Source organism: Gasterosteus aculeatus, chromosome 7 (genome assembly GCF_964276395.1).
Source record: "Gasterosteus aculeatus chromosome 7, fGasAcu3.hap1.1, whole genome shotgun sequence".
NCBI classification, from domain to species: domain Eukaryota; kingdom Metazoa; phylum Chordata; class Actinopteri; order Perciformes; family Gasterosteidae; genus Gasterosteus; species Gasterosteus aculeatus.
The window spans coordinates 1861579-1881402 of NC_135694.1; the positions used below are offsets into that span (position 1 = coordinate 1861579).

The window sequence follows — 19824 nt, forward strand, 5'->3', positions numbered from 1 at the left end:
TGAGGGAAGGCGGGCGATGGCGACTGGTGATCAATGGCGTGACGACATTTAACACTTTGCGACTGTTGGGGACACAGATGAAGAACGCAAGTGCTGGACTGGCGTTGCTGAGGATCTGCTCGTTCCACACGACCACTAATAACGGGAGAAGGTTTTTGACCATTTGTCCCCGTTTCAGATCTTTGAGATCTTTGAATCCGGATGTCAGAATCAGGAGGAGTTTAGAGGGAAAGTCCGTCTGAATTCACACAACCTGCTAAATCACTTAATGTTACTTATCACAATATTGGACAACTAGCATGAAGACAAAAGTCCAATAAAGCAAAACCTTTGGGTATGTTGGCTCTTCTCTGTGGAACCGAGTGAAACAGAGCATCTTGTGGGCAGATTTTAAACCGGGTTCTGTGTGAAATCTACTGAGAAGGTTGTCAGCTTGTGGACTCTAAATGCTTCGCCTGGCTCATCAATGCGATCGATGAATTATCTTCTGTAGCCGACGGGTCTCAGATCAGTTCATTTAGAAATAAGAAAATACATTTTGTAAAACCGCATAAAAAATGATACATATTTTGCAATTATTTTGTTTGTAAAAAGAACAAAAGCACAGTTTTCAAGGGCGCTTCTTAGAATCCAATTAAAAAAAGACAGAAGGGGTTCGGCTGGGACCATTAAGGCAGAGAATGTGAACCAGCAACATACGCGACAGCAGCTGATTCGCTCCGTTTCAAGTGGGCTGAAACAAAGGAGCGAAGGGGGGAGAGAGCACGAGAGGAGGGGGGAGATGATCTGTGGGCACCGGGCGGGGGAGAGGATCCATCTTTGTCAGGAGGAGAGGGGCGAGAGCGGGAGAGGAGCAGATTAGATGGAGTGTGGGGAGCAGAGCTAACGGAGCGGCCAACAACATCCTCCATCCTGTGGGTTATTCTGGGTCTACACACACACACACGCATGTATATACATACATCACTCGTGTGTTGGTGTCAGCACAGCAGATGTGGGTCGCTGTGTAAGCAGGAACAGTGGCAGTATGGGGCTTTATAGAGGCGTTTGAGGACGCGTGTCAGTCGTGTGTGACGTTTTTCGGGGATTTGGTCGGGAGGATAAACGGGAAATTACGAGGCGGGTAAAAAGGTTGTTTGAACAGGAGCTGCTCGGGGAATACGATTTGACAAAAACCGAAAAAAGGTGTGTTTGCAGATGTCATTTTGTGTGTGTGAATATACCTCGGCCACTTTGAGGAACTCTGACAGCTTCGTCATCCTGTAAAGAAATTTCTTGTAGATGTCCAGAGCATCTTTGCACTGGTTCTTCTTCATGTCAAAGTATTTCTCTGCAGAGACAGAAAAGAGAAATAAGGATTTAGGACAAGAGGAGGACGGAAGGCAGCTGGAATCAGTACACAGCTGATTGGTGACAAACAGAAGCTGTTACATGACAGCTTGTCAAAACCTCCTCTGCTGACATGAAACACATTGTGCGTGTGTGTGTGTGTGTGTGTGTGTGTGTGTGTGTGTGTGTGTACATATCCATTATACTTGACTGCGTGTTTATACATGCGAGACAAAGTGTTGCTATACTTGCACCTCCTCATTTATGATACATGTTGGCTGTGTTCATCCAAGCAGACTGTGTGTGTGTGTGTGTGTGTGTGTGTGTGTGTGTTACCCAATAGGTTGATGACCCCTTCATTGTAAGCTGCAAACAGCCTGATGGAGTCTTTGAAGAGCAGCATGAAGGCGGAGTTGATCACTCCGTTGGTGAGCTCATTAGGGTTGGCCTGAGAGAGACGGGGGAGGTGGGGAGGAGGAGGGGAGAGCAGGTAAGGACGAAGGCAACGAACCACACACACAGACACACAATGTGCCACCCTGTTACTCTTATTCTACAAACGGTTTCCATTTACATGTTGATTGGAAAGTGGGTCGAGCACATTGCGCATGAAGACACACGTCCGGAAAGAACACACTCACACAAACACACACTCACACAGACACACACAGTCCGTACCTGGAAATCCAGCAGAGCGTCCAGCTGGTTCTGAATGATCGGCAGCGTCTTGATCAGCTTCTCTGTGTTCATGCTACGCATCACGCCGTCGATCCTGCGGAGCAGAAGAACAAACAATGGCACGTCGTTCGGGGAAACGCTTCTGCACGTCGTCGATACCGATTAGGGTGCAGGAATCAAACGGGAGAGACGTGACGAGGGGTAACGGAGCATCGGCATCACTTTTACACGGACGCCAGCGAGGAGGCGTCGCCATCAGTCGCTGCGTTAAAATATGATTAAAAAGGACACTTTCTGCTCTACCTTTCTAAGTACCAACAGCTAGTGTGTGTGTGTGTGTGTGTGTGTGTGCACGGCCTCCCCTACCCCCTCTTCATCTTGGTGAAGTCCACCGCCACCAGCCTGTAGGACATGGCCTTCTCGTTCAGATAGCGGCTGTATCGTCTGATGAAGGTCGACATGTCGTAACCTGGGAGAGGAAGAGGGGACAAGGAGACACATCAACGTTAGGAGTCGAGAGAGAGAGTGTGAGTGTGAGTGTGAGTGTGTGTGTGTGTGTGTGCGCTTTACCTTGCAGGGCTCCTTTATCCAGGAAGTTGTTGAGGTTGAACAGAGAGTTTCTGGAGGCCAGGTACTGGATCAAACGCTGCCATGGAGACAAACCGCACACAAATATCAATATCACCGGAAAAAAAACTCACCAACGTCGTCGTCAAATAATCGGTGGTCACATGTGTGTTTTTAACTCCTCCAGAGAGGTCAGAGGTCGGCGAGCGGACAGTAAACTCAGCTGGTGGGGATTCAGGCTCATGTTTAGACAGCAGCTGGGAGGAAGATTTAACCCACGTCTTCCTCATCCATCACCTCAGGCCGGGTGCGCTCGGTTTAAAGACCAGCCCTTGAATGGGATCGACTCTAAAGCGAATCACGCCGTCCACGTCCTTTGCGGCTCTTTGACATTTTGTATTCAACGTTCTTCCAGCACAAACAGGACCTTGATGTTGCGCCTACTCTCCCTTCCTACTCAACACTGCTCGTTTGTTTTAACAAATCAGATCTCGCCGTCGCCCGGCGAGCGCCGGAGGCTCTTCACTTTTTCCAGCGCGGGGCTGCTCCGCCCGTCTGCGCTTCACATTCGCACATTTGAAACATTCCTTCCAGCGGCGCGTCCCCCTCGCCGCCGAGACGTTGCGCCCGAGCTTCCTGTTCTCACCTTCAAAAACGCCTCGTTCACACCGTGTGGAGGAACTGCTCCAGCCGGACGCCCTCTGACGGACAGTATTTACCGAGCGGTGAGGCGGGTCGGAACCGCCTCCCTCCGATCAGGAAGTCGGCGTTTTGGGAACTCGGCCTCAGGCTTCCCGACGGCATCTTAACGCTGAAGGCCGTCGCTGTCCAACGGACTTAAAATGATCTGAGATTTGCCAGTTGGCCCATTGCCGATCTGGAGTAGAACCAGCTCTCCCTGGCTGGTTGGAGCATCTGAGGGTGTGTGTGTGTGTGTGTGTGTGTGCGCGCTGCGTTCGTGAGCACAAATATGCTTGCAGGCATGTGTGTTGGACTCAGCAACATTGACACGTTTCCAAGGGCTCTGGGACTGTTTAAGAAGGCATAAAGGATCTGGATTGGGTCCTTTGTGTGTGTGTGTGTGTGTGTGTGTCCACGCTGTGGGACCAAAAAGCCAACCACGCATTCCTAAGCTACAGTCATTAACAGGCTGAGGTCGCCGTGTGGTCAAAGACGTGGTCCAGGTGATAAAGAGGTCATAATATAGCGTCCAACCAGACAGCAGGAAGGACACGCGGAGACACCATGAATGGAGGGAAATGCGGGTCCCGAGGAACACGAGGTTGGACGAGATGCTGCTTTGATGCATCTCGACAACAAGCGCAGCAACGACTCTGGCAGAGGAACTTCCCCTGATGGTGAGAGGAGACGAGGACTCGTCCTCTGCTTCATCTCTGATCTCCCCCTCATCAAACGCCCAGCCGGCGCCAGCCGGCGCCACCCTTCCACACTCGGCTACAGAGGCGGCGAGAAACCACGCGAAACGCGCGGGTGCAGTTGAAACGGAGAAAATCTATAATCACTCGGCGCAGCGGGAGGTTCAGAAACCCGGCGAGCTCCGCGGGGAGAGAAGACGCCGCTCTGAGGAGATTGAGGTTTTTGAGGAATACTTGTGAGGATGACGAGCGAGAGTCATGGGGAGGAGGTCGGGACGAGAAGTGGGCTCGGCTTGTCCAACAGTCCACGTTAGCACGTTTTGTGGCTATAGTTAGCTCCTTGGCTTGCAGACATCCAGCGTCCCCCCCCCTCCCCCCCTCAACGTGCACGAGTTGGTGGTTTCCCTGGTAACCGAACACCGTGGCCTCGGCGCTGACCTGCAGCGGGTTTCTTTTTCCCTTCCCGTGTGCTTTAGCGGAGGCTGCAGCGCCGTACAGATTGCGTCTGGCGGCCCCGCTGGGTTTGGAATCAGTGTTTATTGGCTTCATCTTTCTCAATCACACAGGCTGCCAACGTGGGGTTGTTGCTGGTTCACATACTGTTATTCATGCGCTAGTCTCGTTGCCGTGGCTACCCTCGTTTGTAGGCGTTTACTAGGGATCGTGATACGACACATCCGACGTTTCTCCGTCTCAGAGAACGCGATGAGGAAACTGGAGGCGGCGCCACAAGAAGCGACTCGCTGACTCCGGAGCGGTTTTCATCTCCAGGAAGGAGAAAATCCAGAGCAGCCGCTTGGTAAACACGAGCGCTTGACGCCACATTAAAGACTTCCTGCTCTGCCCTCTTTGGACCTGGACACGGGGAGGGGGAGGCACCTGGGCCTTAAAAACAGAGCTCAAAGTGTATATTTATTTAGAAAGTATCCTCAGTGACATTTACAGGAAATCCAGACGGGGGAGGGGGGACTGTTTAGTCCACAGGGGGAATTTTCTTTTGGGCTGCGGTGCTCCACTTATCTTCACACAGAACTCTACAGAACCGACTGCAGAACCAGAGCTCTGAGCGGCGATGACTCACAGCAGGAGAATGCGTCGTGATCGAGCGCGTTGAATGGAAGCAGCTCTTACGCAAGTGGACGAAGGACACACAAGGGAAACGCCGACACACACACACGCACACACACACTCTTTTTCTTCCTTCTCCTTCTTCTCTAAACAATCAACCATTTAGCCTCTTAATCTAAGTGTGAAAGCCACAAAGAGAAGCTAGGTGGGTGACTGAGGGACGGATTACATGGACGTGTATGTTTAAACGTGTGTGTTTGTGTGTGCGCGTGGGAATCGATGCCCACGAGGTAACCAGGCTGACAGTGTGTGTGGGCGCCGGCTCTCATGGGAACAGTTGTGTCTTCTTGCTGGTGGAGGACTGAGGTCAATGAGGCAGCTAAAGCGAGATGAGTCATCGTTTAAAACACTACTACACCTACACACACACACACACACGCACGCACGCACGCACGCACACACACACACTAAGTGGGTAGCTTCTTTTCCTGAAGTTACCTAAAAAAATAAAAAAAAGTATTAAAACTGTATTTTGAATGCAGAACTTTCCAACAACTTTAAACCAGCAGCTGGATGCTGCTTGGTCGCCGTAGAAACTGGACCCCGGTGCTTCTGTGTCGGGCAACATTGAAGTAAAGTGGGGATTTACGCCGAGGAGTCACCTGATCCTCGGTGTGACGCGCTGTAATCGTCCCTCCAGCCAATCACACGTCACATTCCAAAAGAGTGATTGTCATCTTGTGTACATATGGGTGTGCCATCGTGTGTGTGTGTGTGTGTGAGCTGATAAAGAGCCATTTGCCACCAGGAAGTCTGGTAAACACGGAGCAAGAAACTTGTTTTTGTCCCATTATTAGATTATTTTTAAAAAGGTGTCTTGTCTACAGTGTGAATTAATTACCTTTATGGTACTGAACCACATTTAACGGGAGGTCAAACGCAGTGAGAGCTAATGATAGTGTTTTAAAGGGGCATTGTACGGGGGGGGGGGGTCTGTGGGGGCTAATTGCAGCACTGCTAATTACACGCGGCGCTTTAGGCGAGACGAGCGGAGGGAAGGAGGACGTTTTCCCAAGAAGAACCCCGAAGGAAGAAGAGCTGAAAACAAGATTATCTCACGACGGCAGAAAAGGGGGAAATCGTGGAGGGTTTAATCAGCCGGTTGCCCAGCGCGGCTTGGGAGAGGTGGAGGGAGATTTGACCATTTCATGGAACATTAGCAGCGCTGCTAAAGTTCGGCCTCCAAACAGTCCTCTCACAAAATGTACTGTGAGGGATGGGGGGGGGGGGGCGGTGTCGATCTGCCTGAAGCAGCACGAGGAGAGGAAGCATGTGCTGAGGATGTCAGCTCGTCGTGAGTCACCCTGGGGGGGGGGGGGGGGGGGGGGGGGGTGGGGGCCTTTTAGTGCTCGCTGGTTTTTGTCCGTCAGGAGAAAACACACACACACACACACACACGCGCGCCTCTATACCAATCATCTTTATGTCCGTCACACCAGCGGCTGATAGGAAGGATGTGTGTGTGTGTGTGTTTTCAAGCTCCTCAGATTATCACCAGTGACCCCTATTAGTCAGCGTGACCTCTCTCACCCTACACACAAATACCAACAAACCCCCCCCCCACCGTGACCCTGCTCCCTTTGACACAGTGCTTGAGTCAGCAGATCTCTACGACCCCTTTATCCTACTGCCTTTTCATTTATCGTTTCCTTTCCTCTCCTCTTTGCTTCCTTCCTCAGAATAACGCACAGTTGTGGCTTAAATCTCTCCTTCTGTCTGCCCCCCCCCCCCCCCCCCCACACACACACACAGCTGTGTGTCCTGCTGACATCAGCACTTTCCCCGCTGTCCTCAATGACTCCTCCATATTCTCCTTGGCCCACCTTTCCCTCCCATACCTGTGTACGGTTTGTACAGTCACAGATTCTCAGTGCACTTAGGTGTGATCAATCACACGGTAATCCGCCCCCCCCCCCCGTTGACTTATCTCCCGTCCCGAGGAATAAAATGTGATCTGTGGTATTGCAGTGTCTTGATGTCCTTGAAAACAAAGAAATGGAACAAATAAGGGTTTTTTTTTCTGCAGCGTCGGGCTCTTTTGTACCTCCAGCTGTTCCTTCCCTCCACAGAGGGAAACCCTACGAGAGCTATTAAAGAAAAAGGCTCTTCATCATGGAAATAATAAATAATAATAGCGTTTATGCCTGACAGCTTCGGGTTGCTTGGGTTCGATTTTCAAGAAGCATTTATTCTTTAGAAAACAGGACGTACAGATCTAATAAAACTCCCATGAAGTCGTGGTTTGCGACTCGTTATGTGACCTTTGAGGGGTTTTTGTTCACAAACTAAATGGAATCTTCAGTGATACGAGGTACATTATCCCACTTTCTGTCAATGCAGCACCTTTTACACTGTTAACTGCTTTACTTTTGTTACCAACACATGTGAGTGGAGTCCGTCTACAGGCCGGTTAGCTGTCGGTTCAGGCCGATGCTTTGATTGGCTGGAATTTGTGGGCGGGACATAGGAAAATCCCTTCACCCCTATTTATCCCTCGTTAGCAGAACACTCCTGTGTTTCTATGAACATGGCTTTCCAAGTAGAAATATGCCAACAGAATCACAACGAACAAAAACATTCTTCTGGAGCTTTGAAGACCAATCTGATTGTTTAGGATCTGCACGCCGCCCCGCAGCAGCTTGATGAGGATCTTTTTCCCCCCCACAGAGTCATTAGTAACGCTTTAATGTAGCTACAGGAGGAAGACGGCGATAATATGAGGAATGAAGGGACTCGTCATTGCTACAAGGCGCTGGAATAAAATAATTCAATTAAAGGTCTTAAGGACAGAGTGATGCTTACTGGAGAGTAGAAGGATACATAAAACAGATTACTCCCTTAACGCGGTTATTGTTGACCACAACTAGCGTGATGGAATCACGCCGCCGCGGAGCGATCGCTGGAAGCCCTCCTCGTGTTCAGAACCCGACATCAAACGGGAGAGCGGCGCTCGGGAATACCTCCGAACCACTTCCCTGCCGCGCCGCAGTGACCTACTTAGGACTTATCAGAAAACATCCTCAGCCAACGCTCAGCGGCCAGTCGTCGGCCACTAGGCCACTCTGCCGCCGCCGCCGCCGCCGGGTCATTGGGGGGGGGGGGGGGATCTCATATCTCCCAGAGGAACTTCAGAAGCAGAACAAGGAACCAACAGAAGGCGGCGTTGTGCAACCTTCTCCGACCGGAGAAGGAAGCAACGCTTCCCCGTTTGAGTGGAAGCTGAAGGGAACGTGGTGCAGGGAGTGGCGGCGTGCATGGCGGCGTGCGTATTAAAATATGTACAATGTGCGCATCGGCGCCTTTTCGTCGCAGGGGCCGGAGAAGCTTAGTTCTACAAAGACGTTTATTAAATATGGATACAGTCTGCAGAACGAAGGAAAATCTCAGTTGGACATTTTGGGGAAAGAGCACAACCACTCTGGTATCTAATGGTTAATGATGAGCACAATATGTGCGGTTTGTTTGGTTCTCTCAAAACCAAAAATGAAATGGTGGCAAGCTGCGGTCATAAAACATACAGGAACAATGACCCAGAGCGGGCAGCCGTCCACGCGGGCATCAAAGCCTGTTTTAAAAGGGTTGCATTGTGAATTATTAACAGTCTTTAATGTAAACACCAGCTACAATATCTTATATAGAAGAACAAAACACTCCTTTTCGATCGTGTTAGACGTTAACAAAACTATAACTGGAATTAATCCCTTTTCTCCCTTTCAAGAGCTGCATATAAAATGATGTTATTGACCCGATAAAAAAAGAACATGAAGTTCTCCTAAACATACCGGGATTGGTTGATTTTTAATTCCCAATCATTGTGTCTGGAAGTATGCAAATCCACAGAGGGGCCGTGTTGTTCTTCTAGCTTTCATCCATGGGGGGGGGGGGGGGGGGGTTGTATTCAAGTTCATTCATTTGCTTTTATCCTCGTCCCCCATCTGGCTTCCAGCTCACACTGAGCTAATTAATTTCCTCAGCCCTCCGCAGCCATTTCCACCATCGACTCATCTCAGTAGCCGCTTCAGTCCGTACACCCCCCCCCGCCCACCCCGCCCCCCCTCCAGCACGTGCGTTTCCATTTCGGATCACATGACAGAAATAAGGTGACTGCCTCCTACCTCGTTGCCGTACATGGTGAGGTGGTGGGTGGTGATCAGGGCTTTGAAGACCACCACCCAGCTGGAGTTGGCCGTGCGCTCGAACAGCGTGTCGGCCAGCTGGGGGATGCTCACGTTCATCTCGTTGGTGCAGTGGATCAGATCTGGTGGAGAGGACACGTCACGTTAGTGCTCACGGCGAAACAATATGCAAACGGGAAGAATCGGAGCATGCGACCAATAGGTGACTGAAAGGCTGGGAGTTTTTTTTTTTTTTTTTAAAGACACCAGGGAGAAGATTTTTCAGAAGCTTTTCCACACTGACGTGTTCAGGAGAGTCCAGCTCCACAGACGCTGGAGGCCCGAGGTTTCTCCCCCTCTCTCCCCCTCTTTCTCCCTCCTCACTACATAAGTCGAGATTGATTCCAACAGACGTGTTCAGATCCCAGCGGCTTTTCTTTTCTTTTTTTGCGTTCGCTCTGAGGCGACACGCGGCTGTCACGCATCAACACGCGCGGCTAAAATTGATCCTTCACACCAGATATCCGTTCTCGTTTCATTGCCCTCGCCGTCCCCCCCCCCCCAGCCACCCATCCTTTGTTCCTCACCGCGGGGCTTTATATGAGCCGCCGGCTCGCTCACCTGGTTACCACGGAAACGGCTTCTCTTCCCTCCCCCCCCCCGACTGCCGGAGGGACGGCGGCGGGGAGAGTCCCGTCGGGGGAGGCTTCATCGTGGCAATCAGGGGGCGCGTGCACGTGCATCCGCGCACGCTCAATCGATAGCGGCAAAGCTTTGCGCTCGACTCGCTTCGGGCGTCATCTCACACAGACACACACACAAGCGCTCGTGTGGTGAGCCTCCTGTTCAACGAGCGCCGCGTAGCAGGTGCATTACAGCACAGCGCATCCTTTTAGTGGCGGGACTTCATTTGGGGGCCGTTTAACCACCGCTGAGCCGCGCTCGCTCGCACACGAGCTGCACAAAAATCAAGTTTTGGGTTGTTGTTTTTTTTTTAAATGAGGCAACTCGCACACCTCAGCAACGGCACTTCTTCATTTCACTTAACCCGAACAACGACCTCTCCCCAAAGCTGAGCCAGCGGTTTGTCTCCTAAGCCGTTTCCTGTCATTGGGGGAGGCGATTGAATTGGCAGACCAAAAAAAAAAAACCGCGGACGAGGAGGACTAGAGGGGAGGAAAGAGAGACAAAAGATAAGGAGACACGAGTGTCTCTTCATCGGGACAATGTGCAGGAATCCACACAGCTCGGCGAGCGTCTCTCCCGGGTGAGGAAGTGTTTTTATCTCTGCCCCCCCCTCCTCTAAGAAAACCCTGACTAATAATTCTGATAAACAACCACAGGACTCAGTCATCGACTGCAAGAAACTGAACGCACAAAAGGAGCGCAGGAGGAAGCAGCCCGAGCCGAGGGGACTTAATTGGATTTAATTAGTCCTAAATGGTTAATAATCAGAGGTCTTTACGTGGAGCTGTGACCATACGAGCAGATCAGCTGTTTAAGCTCAATAAATGCTCACGAAAACAGACCAATAAGTTAAGTGTGGTTTTGTCGCGCTGCATTTACTGGCGAACAAAGTGATTTTATTTGATGTTTTTATAGACTGACTTGTTGGACACGGAGCTGAACATCAAGACTTCTTTAAAAGGTTTAAACGCTTTGGGGGAAACGCGCTTTCTGCTTTTCTTGCCGAGAGTGAGGCGATTATCTCATCTTAGCACCTCCAAAGCTCCCGATTCAAAAGGTTTGATCCGACTAGAAGCCACGTTTCACCCTTTTCTGACATGCTATATACACAGTCATTGGTCTATTCATCTGGGTTAGGGTACATGATACTCTCATTCTATTCCCTTCTTCTGCAGGCCTAAAGCGTGGTCCTCAGCGGTCCATCTTGGTGGAGCGTTGACCTCTGGGACGAGGAATTAGCATTGTGACGACACACACACACACACGTGGGAGGAACGGCTGCTGAGCCAACGATCTCATTCCAACAGTCACCTCCTCTGTTGCTCTCGGATCTGAGGTCCATTGTTGCTGGTCCTCTGTTGACTGAGCCACAATGGACCAGAGGACTTCCTGGTACTGAGGGAACCAGGGAACACCAAGTGTGTGTGTGTGTTACACAGACGCCACAAACTAAGGAATCTACCACTATTTGATGAGTCAGCGTCAAACTCGCGGTCTGAGTGAAAGCAGGTGGTCGGCTGAAGCAGAGGAAGCGGCAGGAAGGAGGAGACGACAGAATCACATCTGGAGCAGCTGGCTACCTTCTAACTATCTTCCTCCCGACTATTTCCATTTCTTTGTCTGGCGCATCAAACTGGAGAAAATACAACTAGTTCTATTTTATATTTCTGCCTCTTGCTTCTTTTACTTTGGACATACCAAGGCGCCGTGGTGGCACGATGGCAGTGCTCACGGGTCGGTTTTATTGTCGTCTTGTGCAGAAATACAACCTGCAGACCTTTGAATCGGATCCGTTTTATTGGTTGGGTGACAAAGGTTCTTACATATAAAAGGGAATTTTGCCTTGGAGTCTTTAGAGCTGCAAAAAGCCTCCACATTGTTTGAATAAAGCATTAAGGAAAGACTTGTTTTTGTTTGTTTATTCCTTAACGAGGCCGACAATCATTAGAGAAACTGATTGAATTCAAACCTTGAATAACTGTGAAACGAGATGCGTAACTTTTAAATCGATATGAATAATGCAGGCCTCATTAACAGTCTGCACACAGCACCGTTAGCATTCACATGGACTCCTGTGGTTCCCTTTGGCTCCACCAACATCCGAGGAGACCCCGGTCTGGACGCCCCTGCTTCGCTTTGCGTCCCTTCAGAGACCCCCGGAGGAAGTTCACGCTCACATAGCTGGAATTCCTAGAGAGACGGCTCTGCATTAGCGACCGTAATCTGGACAAATCTCAGGGACTTTACGCGATTAAGTGAGATTAATGATGAAGGGGAGACATTGTGTTGACACAGCTCTGTCCACATACTATGAAGGGGACGTTAGCGATGCATTCGCTGACCCTGCAGCTTTCCTCCCGTTATTTCCCTTATTGCTCAACCGCATTGCCCAAATAACAGATTTCACCACCGTCCGTGGTGCGGAAGATCAAAGATGCGTCTCAGCCGCGCAAAGCGGGCAAATGAACGCCGGATCTAGAAACGTCGAGAAAACCGGATGGTTCATCATTTCTGTGATATTTAGACTTTGCTCCATTTGCATATTTATGGGCAACCGACTGCGACTGACGTTCCAACTCCTCTGCAGACGAGTCGGGAAAACAGGAGGTCGACACTTTGATTTACACCAGCCCCCACCAGAGTTCTTTGCCGATATCGAGGGGAATGTCCAACTGAAGGACATTTCCTCGAGTTGGGACGGTTTCTAACCAGATGCTAACAGCCCCCCCCCCCCCCCCCATCCGATCACCCCGCAGGGAGTCGAGATGACCGACGTTTAACAGCGGCGCTGACTGAGAAGCGGCGGCGCCGCAGAGTGGGCTGACCTTCGCACAAAGCGGAAGCATCGGGGAGACGGCCCACGCCAGCAGATGAAAAGCCAGACGCGGGGGCGCGTGCCCCCCCCCCCCCGATCTGTTAAAGATTAACGCCCTGCAGTATCAGCACCTTGTCTGGCGTGTAGAGCTAATCTCCTTCTCTCCTCCGTCTGTTTCTGTTCACCTCAGAACAAGAACCCCCCCGGTTCATCCCCCCTCGAAGCCCGTTTTCCTCTTTAAAAATCACACTAATCCTCGTGTAATGGTTCCTTTTTGTAAATACGGAATGAAAAGGGAGTTATGGGTGAGAAAATTCTTGTTTTGCAGTGTGTGTGGGAGGGGGGGAGGGGGGGGGGATCACCTTGCCAGCACAATCAAAATACAAAATGAAGGCAGGAAGAGGGGAGGAAACCGAAGGGAGGGATTGTTTAGCGCTAGTTATCAGAGGCAGCGAGTGACGTGATGTCACGAGTTCTCCTAAGGGACCACGGTTCTCCCCGTGAGGTCCTGGGAGCGGTTCTCTCAGTCTCACACACACACACACACACACACACACACACACACACACACACACACAGATAAATATAGATGTGTAGTGTGTGAGAGAGAGGCAGAGATTTGGGAACAGACGAACTCTCTCGCCTCAACCTGCCATGTAATCTTGGGGGATTTGGGTAAATCTTATCTGGAGAACAGGATGAAGTCTCAGTGTGTACGTCTCAGCACAAATGTCTCCGGGGGGGGTGAGGGTATCGGTTTTAGTCAGGAAGGAAAGAGTAGCAGGGTGACGCAGACAGACGTACATGCACACAGGTAGACTACGGGAGTGAAAACAAGCCGCGGAGGCAGCCAGAGGCTCCAGAGAGAACGCGGCTAAAAATACCCGTCAGACTGGGAAGGAGAGAACTGAATGTTCCCAAACACACCAGACACACAAAGCCCATTTAAAAAGCATGAACTAACAACACGCAGCCAATTAGCCACGCGCTAGCTTATTAGCCGGATGAAATGCATTTTATTAACGATCGCTCCAATCAAACCTAAAAGGCGTTCCGGTGAACTTGTCGGCAAATCATTGCAGAATTCACCGGAACGTTCTGGACCCCAGAATCTACAGCAGCGAGTGCAGCTGAAAGGTGAAATAGTGACTCACAGCGCGTCTGTAGAGGGCAGACTGACCTTGGGCGGATGAGGGGGGGTTTGATTATGTCCTCGTTCATAAGTGAGTACATGAAAGGAAACGGTGCAGAATTAAGCTGGAGGACGTTAATTACTTTTCCAGCAACGGCACAGCAAATGGAATGTGGCGGAATGTGGCGATTAAAGCAGCTTCTGGTGGATTCTGGGTAATGAGACGGCGCGAGGACCCTTTCCTGTTCCGGCCCTTTTGAGCAGATATTTGTTCCATCGATCGCGACAAGTATCACATATTCACCCGTGTCACCAGCGCTCAAGGCGCCGTGTCACGGGTGGAGCTGTAATCCCCCCCCCTCGGGCTTCACTTGAAACGGACGCATGCAGACAGTCAGCAGTGAGCCCTTTTTTCTGCCTGGTCGTCTAAACTGGGCCTATCTCCGCTGTGCAGATGGGGAGGGGGCCGCCCCGCTCTGTTTAGATTGCATTAGACAAACGCTGGAGACAAGGGGCGTCCCCCCCCCCTCCTAACCAGCTACAGCCCGCTGAAGATCCATCAGGGCGGCAATCAAGGGAACGCAAACGGCAGGAAACCGGCAGGACTGTTGGTGCCCTGCAACCACGTGCCGCTTCCCCCCCCCCCCCCCCCCACCAGGGAATAAAGTCACTGCGCGGGAGATGATGGGGTTTGATTGACGGACACCGAGAACGGAGGAAGCAAAACTAAATGTTGACTCAAGGTTGATGTGGTGTCGTGCCTCGTCATCTTCACGCGTCTTAAAGAAGCCGGTTGCTAACAAGAGACTGAAAAATACTGAAGGTCACGTGACCGGGGGGGGGGGCGCTAACCCCGCATGCAGCAGTCTAATGTGGTACAAGTACAATGAAAGAACAACCAGCAGCAGACGGAATCCAGCAGAAACAGAGTTTCCTGGCAACAAAACGCTCACTGTAAAGTCACAAGAACAAAGAGCGACTCTCCATGAGGGGCCCGGTAGACAAGCATCGCTGGGACGTGGTTACCCTCCGAGAGGTCAAAGGTCGTGATCAGCTGAGAAGCCCTCCACATGCCAGCCTCCCCTTTACAAAAAGAGACGTCCGTCCATCTGAAAGGCTTTCAGGAGAAGTTTGACCGACAGCTTCAGAGCGTCGTAACGTCCCATCGCAGACAGACGGACACATCATCCGCCAGCACGCTGTGGAATATTAATATCATAGAAACAGGACCCCCGCCCCCCTCCTCCTCCTCCTCCTCCTCCTTCCTGGACGGCAACATTTCGCCAGATGAGACAGATGGCCGAGATGAGGCGTGAAGAAGGCCATCAGCAGCACATGGAGCTGAAACATCGCCCCCCCGACAAGGCCGACGCACTGCAGCATGGCGTTGTTCACAAAGTGTGTGTGTGTGTCTGTGTGTGTGTGACTCGCACATCGGGACCAGCAAGAGCGTCTCCTGGGTCCAACGTGTGAAATGCACACGCGGGGGTCCATCAGTAGAAGCGACTCGCCTCTCAGCGCCGTTCTATATGGCGACCGCTGAGCCGGCGGGACACACACACACACACACACACACACACACACACACACACACACACTTAATTTGCCGACATGCTGGGTGTATTAAGCAGCCGGTACGGATGCCAAACAGGGTTTGATCAGAAGATCAGGATGATCGATGAAAGCGAACCACTTAGCTAATTGTTTTAGCCACAAATGCGTTTGAAGGATTTGGTAAACCCTGTTTTTCTGAGCTGACGTGCACCAATAATCACCGTGATGTTTAAACAGAGATGTAGATATTCCTTTAGATCAACATCTTGGATACAACTTCGGCAGAGGAGCATCTTCTCTCCCGACAGAGGAACAATCTGCGTTTCAGGGACGTCACAGTGGAGAGAAGTGGCCTCCTAAAGCGAGCAGGACTTTACAGCACGTAGCTGCTCATTTAAAAAGGGAGGAAACCGTGACAACCTGAGAACTGCACGTAGGTGGGGGGGACGGGGGGGGGGGGACGCTCACCCGCCTGAACCCCGGCCATCGAGTCTTATGACGATAACTCACAAGAACAATAAAAAAAAAGCCGGTGGGAAGGACTGAGTGTTTTGGGCGCTCGCTGACAAGCCGGGAGGGTGGAGGGGGGGGGGGGGTTAATCGAGGTGGACGGTTGGAGTCACGACACTAAGCGCCTCTAAAAGGCGCCACTTATGGGCGGCCAGCGGTGCGTGAAGGTCACCGCCGCCGAGGCTCCTGGCTCCGGCTATTGGCTTATCGGGTCGAGATGCAAATACGCCGGTGAGATCATCCCCAGAGCGCTGTCAGGCGCTCACAGCTGCTCGGGGGGGGGGAATAGTGTGTGTGTGTGTGTGTGTGTGTGTGGAAACGAAAAGTATATTTCAACGCATTACGCCGCCTTCTGCTTTGCTGGACGTATTGTCACATCGTTTATGACCCCGACCCCCCCGACGGGTCCCACTGCAGGCGTGTGATCACGTCACGAACAGCGGTTCTGCTGACCGCCCTCATGTTACCTCCACAGGGACATCATCAACTGCACAAACAACACGAGGATGGGGGCCCTCCACGCCGCCCCCCCCCTGCGGCACAGAGGTCATCGCTCTCACGGAGAAATCAATGTCCTACAATGATTGAGCTTGACGCGGCCCATCGGCTGGCCAAGTTCACAAAGGGCAGCGGAGACAACGCGTGAGCTCAGCCGAGTGGAGGAGGAAGAGGAGGAAGAGGATGAAGTGGACGCTGGTGAAGAGGAGGAAGTGGAAGGTGGGAGGAGTTGACGAACGTGAGGCAGCAGAGCCACCGCGCCGGTTTCCCAGAAAGCAGAACTTCAGCGGTAACGCGAGCGCCGCCATCGCGCACGTCACTCGTCCTTCTAACAGATGCATTTCCATCATCACGCCGCCTAAAACCATGACTCAGTCTAATTTCAGGTGGCTCGACAGGCAGCTTTTCTTTAGCTACGAATGTGGAGACACGATGTCCGCAGATGAGATTTGGGAATTTGTGGTATGTGAGAGGTCTGCCCCCCCCACTATAAAAAAAGAACATGGAGCCCAGCAGGAAAGTAAATATGATGTTGTTTTCCCTGCGATGAAAGGCCGGTTCTTATCTCTCTGATTCGCCCTTGATGTGGGTCCAACAATGAGCCGGAAACACAGGATGTTTGTCGTTGGTTCTTGTTTCCCAGAAAACGTTTACTTGCTAATTGGTCAACGGAAAGAAGTTAAATCCTAAACTATTCTGATGGCTGCTCGATAAGGTTGGGTTTGTCTCATCGGCCCCACGGTCCAAAGCTAACTTTAGACCGTAAAAGGGAACTTCAGCGTCACCACACAGCTTGTTTTTGCTCACCGTCAAACATAAAAGACGCTCAACTTTTTTTTAAAGGTAACGTATGATTGTAAATGAAGCATTTCCTAAAACAAATCGGAACCATTTAAAAGTAGGAATGCAAAAAGTGCACATGAGGCGAATGAGATTAATCATTTGTGGTTTTTAAATGTGCAAAATGACGTCGGCCCCTGGGAACTGATCAAAGGGGCATCACGTGGCATTTGACTCCATCATCATCATCATCACAGCTGACCTGCTGCTGTGTCCCCGGTTGTCTCACATGAGCTGAACGCACCGGAAGCACGACGGTTAACATTTAAATAGCCTTTAATCTACAAAACCAGCGTGTAGAACATGATGTCATAGTGTGTGCGTGTGCGTATCGGGGCTCCAGGTGCAGTGTGTCCGCATCTGGATGCCTCCTGGACCAATCAAAGAGGTGGGGGGGGGGGGGTGTACTCACAGTCCAGGTGCTTCTTCTTGGGCCCGCTGACCTCGTGCGTGGTGGCCTTGCACACCGCCTTGCTGATGGCCGACCCGGTCATGCTGTGCTGCGCCGCTGCGATCCGATCCGTGATGGACTGTCCCGACATCTCGCTCGCTTTCTCCGGCTTCTTTTTGCTCGGACTGCGTTCAGGTGCTGCGGTTAATGTCAGATCACCGGTGCGCGCGGAGCAGGAGGAGGAGGAGGGGGGGGGGTGAAGGTGTGGGTGGGGGGGGGGTGAAGGTTGGTTTAACTATGGAAAACCCACAATCAACAGCTGCAATATAGTGTCAAAACGCTTGGCAGCGGTTAGTTCCGGGTATCGATCTACAGGAGAACACGAGGCGAGTCCGAGCTAGTCTGTGTTAGCTAATGTTCCCGCTGCAGGACTGGAACCAGGAAAGAGTCCCGCCGGGGAATCTGCGAACGCTGAGAATTACTTTCTGGCCACAAATAAACATGCTGGTTCGTAGCCCGGAGGGTCGGTTTGTGGAGAAAGCGACGCGGGCGCGCGCGCACACACAAACAAACAAACAAACAAAAGCACGCACGCACTTTCTCTCACGCGCGAAAAAAAAAAGTAATCCGTGTGAAATCACAGCTGGGAGGACATCAACAATCCCGAGAATTCCCCCGTTCCATCATAGCCCCCCCCCCCCTCAGAGAGAGAGAGAGAGAGAGAGAGAGAGAGAGAGAGTTGCTTCCTCCACGTCAACTCGTTAGCTTGGAGGGTTTCAGTTAGCTAAAAAGAACCGAGCCGCATATCGGTCAAAGTTCATCCCCGGTACCGAGTCGCCGACAGCCGGGACAGGTGCGGCTTTTTTTCTCCCCGGGCGGGGGGAGCGGGGGGGAGAAGACGACGCGAGGAATGTCGGTTAGCCGGTTGCGCTAGCGGCGGTTTGGCTAACAACTGCCGAGCCGAAGCGGAGTTCGTCCGTTTCACCGGAGATAGCCGAGTCGGCGGAGACGTTGCCGAAGCCGAGTTCGTCCGTTTCACCGGAGATAGCCGAGTCGGCGGAGACGTTAAGTTGAAACGGAAGAAAGAAAAAAAGAAAAAGAAATGACAGCTCCCTTTGGCTCGCTCGGGTCTCCCCCCCTTCACCGGGTCCTCGGGCTCGGTCGCTGCGGTCCTTCGGCCGCCGTCTTCACGAGAGCGGCTGGATTTTCTTCTTGTCTCTCGTGCGGTCGGAGAAGTCTCGCCAGGTTTCTCCGTGGGACCCGACTGGCTGCTCTGCCGGACAAAATGGCAGCGTAAAAAAATCAGCTGATCTCACAACTGCGCCGCCTTCAGGGCCCCGCGCTCGGCTCGGAATGTGGGCTCCTCCTCGACCACTCTGCGCTCGAATACGCGGTGCCACCGTGTCAGAAACGACACAGCAATACGCTGATTTACAACTATTTAAAAGTTTGAAACCTCCGTGACTCGAGTTATAAGAAAATTAATTAAAAATAAGGCGATATTTGTTAAATAAGACACTGGCTGATTCTAGACTCTCCAATGTAATGATTTGCTGCATTTGTTTGATTTTTTAATAATGTTATATGTTGTGCGTTTGGCCGTGTGTTCAACAACAACAAGACGACACCATGTCAATTTAATTAGACATTTCTAACAACAATAAAACACATGCAATGGTAGCTAAAATAAAATGTTCTTTATGCTTCCTTTTCCCTATTTCGGACCGCTCTTGAACGCCTCTGCAGTCTATTGGGCAAGACCCGAGGAGTGAGTGTTGCCTTTAAGGTCTCACGGTTTAAATTGTGGAGGAATTTACGAAATAAAACGCCTCAAATGTCACATCCTGTTCCATCGCAAAAGCAGCTTCCATTCTGCCAAAACACCACAACGTCCAACGGACTCGTTTTTCGGTGAAAAACCTTCCCTCTTCGCGGCCGCGTCGCTCGTTCCGACCCGAGCCGGGATTTAAGGTCGTATTAACTTCTCCCTCAGACACCGTGTCCTTGTTTGACTCCAGACTACACGGAACACGGTGTGCTGAAACATCAGCGACGAGACGAGCCTCGAGATGTCTGACCGGTTCCTAAACGTCACATTAACGACCATTTATCACATGTAATGTGCGCAAAGAGGCGCTTGAGTTATGTCACGTGGGGGGGTGAAGAATGTCTATAGGTGCTTCTTCTTCTTCTGGAGGCTCTGT

General features: G+C 51.4%; 1 protein-coding gene across 32 annotated transcripts in view; it reads right to left on the reverse strand.

Annotated features, from left to right (window-relative positions):
- LOC144410205 (phosphatidylinositol-binding clathrin assembly protein) overlaps positions 1-19635 on the reverse strand; it is a 36550-nt gene extending 16915 nt beyond the window's left edge. For all 32 annotated transcript variants that reach the window (XM_078105316.1, XM_078105315.1, XM_078105300.1 and 29 more), the window contains exons 1-7: positions 17642-19635; positions 9194-9336; positions 2578-2653; positions 2374-2476; positions 2008-2101; positions 1666-1777; positions 1224-1330 (exon numbers count right to left, since the gene is read on the reverse strand). In XM_078105316.1, coding sequence (XP_077961442.1) covers positions 1224-1330; positions 1666-1777; positions 2008-2101; positions 2374-2476; positions 2578-2653; positions 9194-9336; positions 17642-17771 — 765 coding nt within the window. In that variant the 5' untranslated portion in view covers positions 17772-19635. The remainder of the gene's footprint in view (positions 1-1223; positions 1331-1665; positions 1778-2007; positions 2102-2373; positions 2477-2577; positions 2654-9193; positions 9337-17641) is intronic.
- Positions 19636-19824: the final 189 nt, after the last annotated feature.